The sequence below is a fragment of the Accipiter gentilis genome, chromosome 5, assembly GCF_929443795.1.
Source record: "Accipiter gentilis chromosome 5, bAccGen1.1, whole genome shotgun sequence".
NCBI classification, from domain to species: domain Eukaryota; kingdom Metazoa; phylum Chordata; class Aves; order Accipitriformes; family Accipitridae; genus Astur; species Astur gentilis.
This window is the reverse complement of record NC_064884.1, coordinates 41,068,293-41,080,175: the sequence shown is the minus strand read 5'-3', so window position 1 is coordinate 41,080,175 and position 11,883 is coordinate 41,068,293. Positions and strand designations below refer to the sequence as shown.

At 42.9% G+C, this 11,883-nt stretch overlaps 1 protein-coding gene across 1 annotated transcript; it reads left to right on the top strand.

Moving 5' to 3' along the window:
- Nucleotides 1–383: 383 nt before the first annotated feature.
- WNT9B (Wnt family member 9B) lies at nucleotides 384–7,948 on the top strand. Its single transcript, XM_049800255.1, has 3 exons — nucleotides 384–476; nucleotides 6,313–6,578; nucleotides 7,472–7,948. Exons 1-3 carry the CDS (start codon nucleotides 401–403, stop codon nucleotides 7,946–7,948), a joined length of 819 nt encoding a protein of 272 aa, XP_049656212.1. The 5' UTR covers nucleotides 384–400.
- Nucleotides 7,949–11,883: the final 3,935 nt, after the last annotated feature.

Genomic DNA, 11,883 nt, shown 5'->3' with positions numbered 1-11,883 from the left:
ACACATGTTTCTTCTTTCTTCGCACAGTGTTAGTCTGCTACTTTGCCTTGGTGTGTGGTGGAAATGGGATACTAGATCTAATCAACCTCTGTTGATTAACCTTCTGAGCTGGCAAAGTACCCTGACCAGCAGCTTTCTGAATATCCTCCCCTCTGTTCACCTTTTCTCTTCCATGACTGCTGTCTTCCATAACTCACTGGTTTTTCTGTTTCCTTTCAGCCTGACGGGTAAAGAAGCTCTGACCCACTTCCCATCCCTGGGACCCTCCACAAACTCTGCCCAGGGGAAGGTCCACGTGAAGCAGTGTGACTTGCTGAAGCTGTCCCGCAAGCAGAAGAGGCTGTGCCGGAGGGAGCCTGGCTTGGCAGAGACCTTGCGGGATGCCATCCGGCTTGGGATCATGGAGTGCCAGTACCAGTTTCGCAGCGAGCGCTGGAACTGCAGCCTGGAGGGACGGACCAGCCTGCTGAAGCGAGGTACAAGGTAGTCTTTTGTTTGCAGTATAAAATCTCACTTGGTGCTCTAGCCCCTAGAATATGCATCTCAAATTAAGCGAAGTGGGGCAGTAACCAGGGAATGCAGAGATCATCTGTTTTGCTTAGGAATGGGAGCTGTGCAATTTGGGCCCTTTTGCCACAAAATATGCCTTATCCTCATCTTTCCTGTGCGGTTTGTCACGGATTGGAAAGTAGAAGGAAGTTTACACCCTTGGCTTGTGGATTTTTGTCCAAGACCAGAGTTGCCTAGACTGACCATCTTCCTTGGCTGGCAATCAGGGATGATATTGTGAAAAATAAGGGTTAGTGCTTTATGTCAAGGGACATTTTAAGAAAACGCTTTTTAGCTCTTTGGATATTTTCATACGCAAATCTCTGTTGTTCTCAGATACAGAATTTAATCCTAATTTACTGTTTGAAAAAGCCATTTATCAGCATTAGGGCATTTCTGTGCATGTTGGCAAATATCTCCTAAGACTCTTTCACATATATTTGGAGTTTCTGCAGAGAGCACAGAAGAGCCATTGGCTTCTGTTTTACAAAATGCTTTAGAGGAAGAAAATGTCCTGTAAGTTCTGTATTTGAGGTAGGAAGGAGCATTATAAATCCTTCAAATTATAAGAACTTGAGAAAAATAGAATGAAGACAGACCCTGAAACTATTTTTAATAAAAGTTCCCAGAGCATGCACGTATACTTTGCTAAACCTGTCCTGGTCCAAACAATGCCTGACCATCTGTTACTAAGTTTCAGCCCTTCGATAACGTTTAGTAGCGTTTACTAAGTTTCAGTCTTCAGTATTACTAAGTTTCAGTCCTTTGATAATGTTTAGTAACTTAATGTTTTAAAAAAAGAGGCCTGAATAAGCCAACATTAACTTTGATGAAATCAAATTGTTAATTTTAATTAGCATTGGAATTGAAACTTTTTAACATTTCCATTTAAGATTATAAAATTTTATTAAAGTAAATATTAAGTTAATGTTTTAATAAACCAGCACATACAAGATCAGATCTACTTCACTGCAAGGCTCTATTGTGAATTTTTTAGCACACTGTGGAAGAAGATGTTCGTGATCATTTTGAGTGACTTTCTGACATCTGTACCTTCATCAACCTCAAAGAACTTGAAAATGACAATTGAATAATCCTCATCTTCAAATAGCTGGAAAACATCTAATTATCTTGTGGTGGCGTGCCTCAACATTTCCATGGACTCCTGACTGACAAAATAAAATATCACCTGTAATTTAAAACCTGTTTTGGCAGATGAGGATAAGTGTTTGAAAACTTTTATTACACAATCTTAAGGATCAAATGATGATTTAATACAGAAAAGTATGCTATATACATCTCCTATAAGAGAGGACAGTTGGCTGGAAGCAATTATTAGTTCTCATTTTCCTTTTACTTGCAAATAGGTTCGTTTCTTTCACAAAGAACACAAACACTTTCAGCTGCCACTTTTGATCTGTTTCTCACATATTCGTACTGCTGTTTTATTGCTGCCTTGGAAATTGTTGGTCAGACAATGGACTATGCTCCTTTCACCCAAGTAGTGATGAAGAGTTTTAGAAATGATTAGATCATTTGATATTGTCATGTTCCTAGAGAAACTGTAAAGAAAACGCCACACCTTTTAAGAGTCTGTAATGGTCTCATGAGTGAAAGAAGGGAAAAGAGATCATGTCCCAGTAAGGGGGTTCATTTTTGTAATAGGTGAAAAGCCACACTTAATTTGCAGTGACAAATTAAAAAACTGCTGTGACTGATTTGGATCACAGATGCTTTTCCTGCTTCTAGAGACGCCACCATCCTTTTTCCTCTATTTACATACTTTTAGTAAATAAAACCAAAAATGCCAAGGGCTTTCTGGATTTTGAAATGCCAGATTTATTTTCACAATCAGCACCTTTTGTTATTTTACACTGGCACTCCTTTGGTTACAACTGGGAAACTCCTTTTGCATAACCTACAATCCTTCCAAGACTATTGCAGTCACTTACGAGAGTTATTACTCTGCACTGATCCATGCAAAATCCTTCTGCATTCCTTCTCCACTTCTTTAAAAATCCATGGAAATAGTTAGATTTGAAATTATTCTGGAGAGACATTTCAAGCCATCTTGTTCCCCGGTGGCTGCTAGTGTCTTTATAAGAAGTTTGTAAAGCAATGATGATCTTTTGGGTTCCAAGGTGTGCCATAAAGGCAGTCAACTGCTGCTGGAGGTCAGGTAAGCAGTATTTAATCTCAAACAACATGGTGATTTGGGGAAAAAAAATACTTTTAGCAAAGACAGTGCAGATACAGCCACTCAGAAAAATCCTTCTTGAGAAACGCTACAATCCTTCCATCCATTAATCCATTTCTTTGTTTCATGTTGGTTACATTCTTTGACCTTCAAGCACTGGTTTCATTGATGTCATGAGGAATCTAGGAATGCTACAAGCACAGGAGTGGTGGCTCAGAGATGTAGAATTTCCATCACTGGAGATTTTGAGAACTCAGTTGGACAAAGCCCGGAGAAACTTTATCTGGCATTGGAGTTAGCCCTGCTTTGAGCAGGAGGTTGTACTAAAGACCTTGAGAAGTCCTTCCATCCTAAATGTTTCTACCATTCTATACCTTTCTGGTCTCCTCTTTTTTGTTTGTTTGGTTGGTTGTTTTTGGTTTTTTTTTGTGTTGTTTTGTTTTGTTTTGTTTTGTTTTCCCAGAGAGAGATCTCTTCCACTTGCTCTGAAATGCTCACAATATCTTTATTGTAGCATTGAAAAATCTTTGACCTTGAGCATCTTTCCTTTGGCAGAATCACCACATGGCTAAACTCCTCCTATTATAGTTTTCCTTGTGGTCTAGAAGCACACCACACCACAGAACAGTGTCTTGCCATTGCAGCAAACGTCGTTCTGTATTTATAGGCTGCTGAGCTAAGAAATAATTCCAGAGAGCTCAGGGGAAGACTTGGACATGTGCAAGGTCCTACGAGAGGGAACTGGCTTACTTCAACATCTTGAAATTCAACTCTGTGCTGGATGTTTGCAACCGAACTGCCCAGCAAAGACATCTGCATTTAGATGTTCCCCCTTGCACTGAGTGTTTAAGATTTCATTTAGTCACTAGCAACACAGTCAATGGGGTCAGGAGAGTGACTCATCCCTAAAACAGATCCTGACAGCCTCGGCATTGGCTCCAGGCTCCACTGGATGTGGTGACAAGAGCTCCATTGACGTAGTGGAAGGATAGATACCCAGGACACATGGAGAAATCTCTATTTAGATCTCAAATCATGCTCATTGAAGCTGATTGCTGCTCATTTGTGCTATGTCCTACTGGAATTCCAGCTTCAATAGCTGCCTTGTTACTCATTGTTATTCCACAAGGGCTGAAGGACCATTCAGTTTTTCCTTTACCCATGTGATTTGTGAATTAAACAATTAAATGGTGATCAATCCCTTATGACAAAGTAGAAGGAATCATCTTAGGCTTTTCGGACAAGCATTTGGCAGTCTGGTGACATTGAACCTTTACCATAAAAGGAGGTGGGAGGCGGGGAGAAGGAGTTGATTTGAAAGTATGCTCGTTATCTTCAGTTCCTGCTGTCTGCAGTGGCCTGACCACAAGCAATGGTCTCTGATTTCAAGTGGGTTGAAATCTGGCCAGCACTTACGTGGAGTGCCACAGAAGAAACCAAACCATCACTGGTCAGAAATAGAAGGAGCAGTGTGGTATTCCACAAAGTCAGATTTAGCAGGGTGTGTGGAGCTGACTGGTACTACTAGCTTTATATGGTATGGGAAAGTGTTTCTAAAATGCTCTCCTCTTTTCTGGTATCAGTATGTCAGATAGGATATTGGGAATCTGGTAAACATTTGGAGATTAGCTTCCGGAATTATTTTTCACATTTAGGATCTCAAATGTATCTTACCCTCTCTTAGCTCCTTCTTTGGGGTTAGCCACTGTTTCAAAATGTGTGAGCATCATGTTGCTGTCCATAATCTGTATTGACTGTGTCCCATACCAGCTTTTCCAAAACATTTGATGGATTTGGTGACATTTTTTCATTATTCTTCCAGTGTCTTGAGAAATTTTATAGAGCATCATCAACCAGAGCGCTTAGTTGCAAGTTACTTGTCCCAGTGATATAGCACTAAAACGATGAGGTAGGAAACAGTCCGTTGATTGATCTCCTTGACCATCTCCACATTTTCTTGACTCTCTTATCCACACCCATACTGTTGCTAGATCTTTCATCTAAAATTCTGGAATTCCAAAGAGCTCCTATGAAGTTTGTATTGAAGTTGCTAACACAGCCCTTCCATTATGGTCATGATTAGTCAATTTTTCATGCTTCTTACTGATAGCTATCAGAAGAACTCTTTGTCCTGTTATCTGGTCAGATTTATGGTGACCTCACTCAGATCTTAGCAGTCAGTGGTCTGATCTATTATTACAGCTGGGTGGGAATTCTTTGAGGGAACAGAATGATGGAAAGATTTGAGGTTGGACTGGTTGAATTCTAGAGGTGCCTTCCAAAGGCTCAAAGCAGGGCTAACTGCAAGACTAGATAGGTCTCTGTTGTTCTCTCTCTCTCCTCTATTTTGGGGGGAAACAGATTTGTTTCCTTCTGATGTAGAAGGAAATTTGGAATTTTCCAATATGGAATATTTGTTTGCTTCAATGTGTTTTCTTCCATGCAAGTGGTCTATTTTTCATAAACCATAATTTTTCTATTTTGGCCAGTCTTACCCATTCTTGCACTCTGAGCTATTAATCAGTCACCTGCCTTTCTCTTCCTTGCACTACTTCCTAAATTGTGGACTTGTTAAGCAATTTTGCATTAATAGTTTTGTTTTCTGTAAATGAACTCTGGAGGAAATATTAAGATTTTCCCCTGGATAAAATAGAAGAGGAGGTAAGTAATCAAAACAACATGTTTTTGGGTTTAGGTCAGGTTTGTGTCAACCAGGGTTTTCTGGAACTTCTGTGGAGCTCATATCAGCATACCCTTTCCTATCTGATCTCATGTCTTCAGACTGAATTTCTATTCAGGCACTGTACTTCCTTTCCTGATTAAAATGTCATGGTGTGTCATGGTTATGTACCTCAGGGCAAACATAGTCAAGCTAGGAAGCCTGGTTTAGGAAGAATAGCTTCAGAAAGCATTGCCACAGTCACTGGGAGTAGATAATTTACAGGGAAGTCAGAAAACCCACTCATGTGTGGGAGAGTTGTCCTTGCCCAAGATGTCCTTCAACATGGAACCTTTCCCAGTCAAACTACATGTGATCTTTCCATGTGAAATATTACTACTGTTCCAACACAGTCCCAGTTAAAAACATTTTAAAATAACAGGTCAGACTCTACTAAATCTTTGCTGATTTTAAGCCACGATGTGACTTCAATGACAGTCTCTATTCACGCCTATCAACTCTGTGGTGAAGATGAGGACAAATGAGTTTCATGACTGTTGCTTTTTGCAGTTGAATATTTTCCCAGGACTGTTTGGCTGTTGCCACCCATCCCTTGATTCATGAGTGATCTCCTGTCTCCATATTGAATCAGTCACAGTCACCAGGTGAGACTGGGGTGTTACTACACCAGGTGAGACTGGGGTGTTACTACACCAGTTACTTCAAACACGTATTGAGTTCCTCTGCTAGGAGTAGTGTGCAGGTAATGGAAGAATTTTGTCTCTTTGTATTTCTAAGCATTGTGCTTGGTTTTAGTTCACGGATAGTCAAGAGACCCAGTGAGGTGGATGAACAGCTTATTTTGCCTTTCCTGCTCCTACCCTCTCCTAATCCTTCTCTTGTGCAGGTTTTAAGGAAACTGCCTTCCTCTACGCAGTGTCCTCTGCAGCTCTCACCCACTCCTTGGCAAGAGCGTGTAGCGCTGGGCGCATGGAGCGCTGCACCTGCGATGACTCCCCAGACCTGGAGAACCGCAAGGCCTGGCAATGGGGTGTTTGTGGAGACAACCTCAAATATAGCACCAAGTTCCTGAAAAAATTCTTGGGTCAGAAGAGGATTGGCAAAGACCTGCGGGCCAAGGTGGACATCCACAACACCAATGTTGGCATCAAGGTGAGGAGCTGCACTAGAAGGCCTAGAATGAATTTAGGACTTAGTGCAAATCTTCTAACCCATCCTCAGCCAAGGCTGTTTGTGAGAGGGGTATTCACTGCCCCTATTCACAAACCAGATCTGTTTACCTGTGTGTCATGGACCTTACGGTATTGAGAGCTCCCTGGAAAGTCTCCTCAACTCTGGTGTGAGGAGTTGCATGTTGAGTGGTAGAGTAGCATCCTCTATCCTCTAGTGATATCAGGGGCTGAGTGACAGCAATAGGCAGCACGGTAACAGTTGTAAAACTCAATGGCTGAGTTACTCGTGAGTTATGCCATGGCCATGGGTGTTTTGAGAACAGCTAGAGCTTCAGAGCTGGTGGGACATGTGAATTAGATTAAGGGTTGACACTCTTGAGATCAGTTATGAGTCTGCTGGTGATTTGCTATGGAACTAGTCATGTTACAAGTTTGGGTCAGGGAGACCATTAGATCAAGCATTTTGGCTTGTATGTTACAGGCTACTGACTTACCACTGTTTTCCATTTACTGAGTCCAATTACTTGTTCAATTAGAGCACTGTCTTCATTTGAATATACCAAAGGGAATCCACCATGCTGGAGATACTTAGATTTATGGTTGACTACTCCTGCTATTCCAAGTAGGCTTTGTAAGAATTTATTCAGTATTCAGCCACTTGTCTTCATTCAGGCTTTCTACTGTCTGGCTCACCAGTCAACTCTCTAGCCATTCCTCTGTTTTGTTTTGGTTTTTAGAGTTTCCTCCATAAAAAGGAATAATACCATTAAAACTAAAGTACTTCCAGGCTGTCTGCAATCCGAGGTGTTGCCTCCACCCAGAACTAGGCTCATGGTCTGGCAGATAATGACTATCACTTCTTTTCCTCATCAGGCTGTGAAAAATGGTCTCAAAACCACATGCAAGTGCCATGGTGTCTCCGGCTCATGTGCTGTCCGGACGTGCTGGAAGCAGCTTTCACCTTTCCATGAGATTGGACGACTGCTGAAGCTGCGCTACGATGATGCCGTCAAGGTCTTCAGCACCACCAATGATGCTGTGGGACACTCAGAGCTGGCTGGCCCACAGAGACAAAGCCATTCCCCCAAGCACCCTGCTTCACCCCGCTCTACTGACCTGGTGTATGTGGAAGACTCTCCCAGTTTCTGTCGTCCCAGCAAATATTCCCTGGGAACTGCTGGGAGGACCTGCTCTCGGGAAGGCAACTGTGACAGCATGTGCTGTGGACGAGGCTATAACACCCAGAGTCGGCTGGTTACCTTCTCTTGCCACTGCCAGGTGCAGTGGTGTTGCTATGTTGAGTGCCAACAGTGCATGCAGGAGGAGGTGGTCTACAGCTGCAAGCAGTAAAGACAGTGCTAGAGGATCAAGACAAGTCCTAGAGTACAAGGAAGCAGTAGGGAGAGAAAGACATGATTCTCTGCTGTGGGGTGAGGGCTAAGGCAAGCACCAAAAATGTCCAGTGCTCCTATTATCTCAATGTTGAGATCCTCTGATCTGGGGAGAGCTCCTGTATGAGGGGTGAAAACCAGAGGTTTTGTCAGGTATCAGATCAGTAAGGAGGGACAGAGAGTGGGGGTAATGTGGGGACAGCAGAAACATTGAAGTCAGTCAAAAATATCTCTCTTGAGCTAAAATTTGTACTCTCGTCTGCAGGAATATCGCCCTCCTCCATCCCTTACTTGCACTTACATAAATGCGTTGGCGTGGTGACATTGAAATACTGAGGGCTTCTGCCCTGGTTCCTGGAGAGAAGCGAATTCAGGGACTGGGGAGGCAACTAACCAGAGACTGGATCCTGATGTAGCAGGGACAGCTGTGTTCCTGCACCAAGGCAAAATGACTCTGGCAGCAGGGGATTTTTCAGTACTGTTCTCTGGGAACTGATTGAATCCTTTCTGCTTTGAACTCAAAGACACACTATTGAGCAGTCTCATCTTAATGCAAGAATTGTGCCTCAGAAATACCAGTTTACAAACAAATGGAGCTCGTGTCCATCATCTCCCAGGTCTATAGTTTGGACGTTAGTCTCCAAGTGCATTTTTAACCATGTTTTAACCTTGCTGTACACGGGAGACCTGGAATTGCCTCTGTTGCAGTGCATGTATCACAGGAACTCAGCTGAGGTCTGTGAAGTTACCCCTCTGCAGCATGTTGTCTCACAGGGGGTTATTTTATGATGGTGGATCCAGGATGATGGTACCAGTTATGCACCCCTCTTTCCTCCACTCGACTCAATCAAACTATAAATTGCCTTTTTGTCTTATGTGTACCACTCATTGCCCTGGTGCCCGAGATGCATCACATTCCACAGTTCTGCCCTGTGCTAATGACAGGTAAAATTTCTGAAAGAGAATTAGGAAACACAGGAACTGGGGCATCTCAAAAATTCACCAGTCATGAGTGACAATCTCTGCACTGAGAAGTTAGAGATATCTAGACAATGCGGGCATCTGGCATGAGAGAAGGTGACCTGGGGGAAAGAGCACAGTCCATTACAGAGTTGTGATCCCCTTTTTCTAGTTATCTTTAAGTTGAACACAGCAGAAACAGCCTGTTTTGTTTCTTTGGCTGTGTTTTAAAGAGCAGTTTGGGGAATGGCAGTGAGGCATTCCCTGACCTGGCCACCAGGTACACATAGAAGTGTGTAGCACAACCTGTCTGGGTGTTGAGCTTTATTACAGTGCTTGGCAGTGCATTTGCCTGCACCAGGGCTTTTCCTGCAGCAGCAGTTGGAGCATTTGTACTGTGAGCAGCTCCGGAGAGTTCCTGAGACAGCAAAACTGCTGTATTTACTCAGTCTTGGTAATGGCTATAAGCCAGCAAGCAGGATGCCTGTGTGGAGATGGGCTAAAAAGAATACTTAAATCCTTAAACTCAAATCAAAATTTGTTGGCAATGTAATGGATGAAGATGCTTGGTTAGGTTGTCTAGATGGACTGATCCGTAGGCTGAATTGGGCAAGCTTTCAATGTGGTCAAGTTCTCCTAACAAGGGGTAAGATCTCACCTGTGTGCTCCAGCTCTTAAGTGTGGATCTGCTGAAGTCAGGCAGCTCATCCATTCATTTACATGTGCTTTGAACAATTACTTTGCAGTGATGAGTGTGTACTCACACTCTCTTGATCTTGACCTTTGTTGCCCTTTTGTTTTTTACAACTATCTTTGATTTCTGCTTCATAAAAGGATGGAAGAGAACTGTGTCAGAGCAGATCTAGCCATTAACTGGCTGTTTAGAGGCCACTAAGACCTTTCCTTTGGCTAGCTACATGTCTTTTAATGGGCTTATTCCTTTTTATCCTTTTTCTGGCTCAAGTTGACTTGAACTGAATTAAAGTGCTTATGACAGACATAATACTGCAAATAGGGTTAATTGGCTTTAGGTTTTTTTTACCTTCTAAATACCACAGAACTTAATATTGAGCAGACCCTTATTTACATGCTGCTTTTAATCTTTTTGGAGTTGAAATCTTCCCACGAGTCTCAGTGTTGAGCACTCAATGAAAAAGCATCCCACTAAGCTAAAATTGGCATCATAGGTGAAATGACAAAGGAACTAGCTCTGCTCTACACTATTGATCCCAAGCCATCTACCCCACTGACCTCCTGGCTTGTCCACCATCAGAGAGGAAGGGAATACCACATCATGGGAGGGTTATTTGGGGATCCCATGCCATTGCATGGAGCATTCTCATTTAAAGGGGGACTGAGACTCAGTGGAAGGAGTGGGGAGGCCCAGCTGGATCCCATTCTTTGAGAAGCAAGTGGAGGAGACACCACCCTGTCTTCTTGCTTTTATCAAAGCTGCACTTCTCAGTTGTCCACTGGCCAGTAATTTCTGGGCATGCACAATGCATTCTCCACACCCAGATGTCATAATTGGAGGACAGCTAGGATGCTCCTATGTGGTGGAAAGTGTTCTTGATGGTCTTATTTCTTTTATTTCCTCTTTGGGCTAATCTTGCTGAAGTGAACTAAGGGGGTTCCAGCAGACACATCACTGCAGGTTGGGATTCATGCACTGTGCAGATAAGGCAACAGGACTTGCACAAGGTCACTGCAGGCAAGAACTCAGGTTAGAACTGGTTTTCAATGGCTTAGTAAATTCTGTCTCCAGCTTTGCCATGAAGTTGTTTGAAGAAGAAAAAACACTTCTGTAACCTCGTAGTAATGTTATCTGAGTCAGTGTCACCTGCTGACAGCTGGATCCCAGTGAGACGTTATGAATCTGCTCTCTTGCTTCTTAAGAGAGCAGGCTGTTTATGTCACTTTGAGTGTTAGATCTTCTCTTAAGGGCTTTGTGTTCACTGAACTCCAAGTGACCCTGCTGAGCAGCATCATGTTTGACTCTTGTAGTAGGAACTGTCAGGCTGCACACAGGGAGCAGGTCTATGAAGCTCTGATGTACTCCTGCCCTCCAAACCCAACTTGGACCTGTTGGAGAGGATCTACCACCCATCTCATACATGATTGAAAATCTGTTTTCTCCCCTTCTCAGTGACTCCAGTAACAGTATAGAGGTTGGAGCTTGGCTGAGGTGGCTGTTGGGCTACAGGCTAAACAGGAGCCTCCTTGGACCTGGCTGGTGTTTGTAGGGCTCTTGGGGTACCCTCCAGGTACCTGCAGAGTGCACTCATTTCAAAGTGAAGCTTTTTGTCTTGCTCAGACTTACCCTTCTGTACTATCCCTGTAAAAAAGAGGAGAAAACCACACAAGAACAGACAGGTAGGTAAGTCTTTTAGTCTTCTCCAGTGAACTGGTCCTGCTCTGCAGTAAGCATGGAAGGAAATACATGTTACTAACACCTTTCATTTTCCTGTGGAGAGCATTTCAAATCTGTAGGCTAGTTCTCCCATCTGAAAGGCAAGCCTGGCTTCCACATAGCAAAAAGTGTTATTTTAATAATATCCTTTATCTAGCTCCAAATGTTGCAATGCTTTGAGGAGTAGGTGAATGCATTTCAGAAGGATGTTAGGTGTTTTGCACAACAGACTCAAAAACAAGACCAGAAGGATGGTAAAATTATTATTTAGGCAGGAGGAATATGGTCAGACTAGCAGAACTTGCAACTTCGGTTATTTGTGTCCTTTGCAGCTGAAACACTGATGTTGGTAGGAACCGAAGGACAGGTTTGTGGCAAAGGGACTAGACATACTTACTTAGGCAACTCGATCAAGCCCCTTCAGTGTGGGTATTTTGGACTGAATTGGTCCTTTGGCACTCTTTCAGGCAAAGATGACACATTTAAAGTGGGATTAGATATTGCTCTGCAGAACTTGAAAAAGA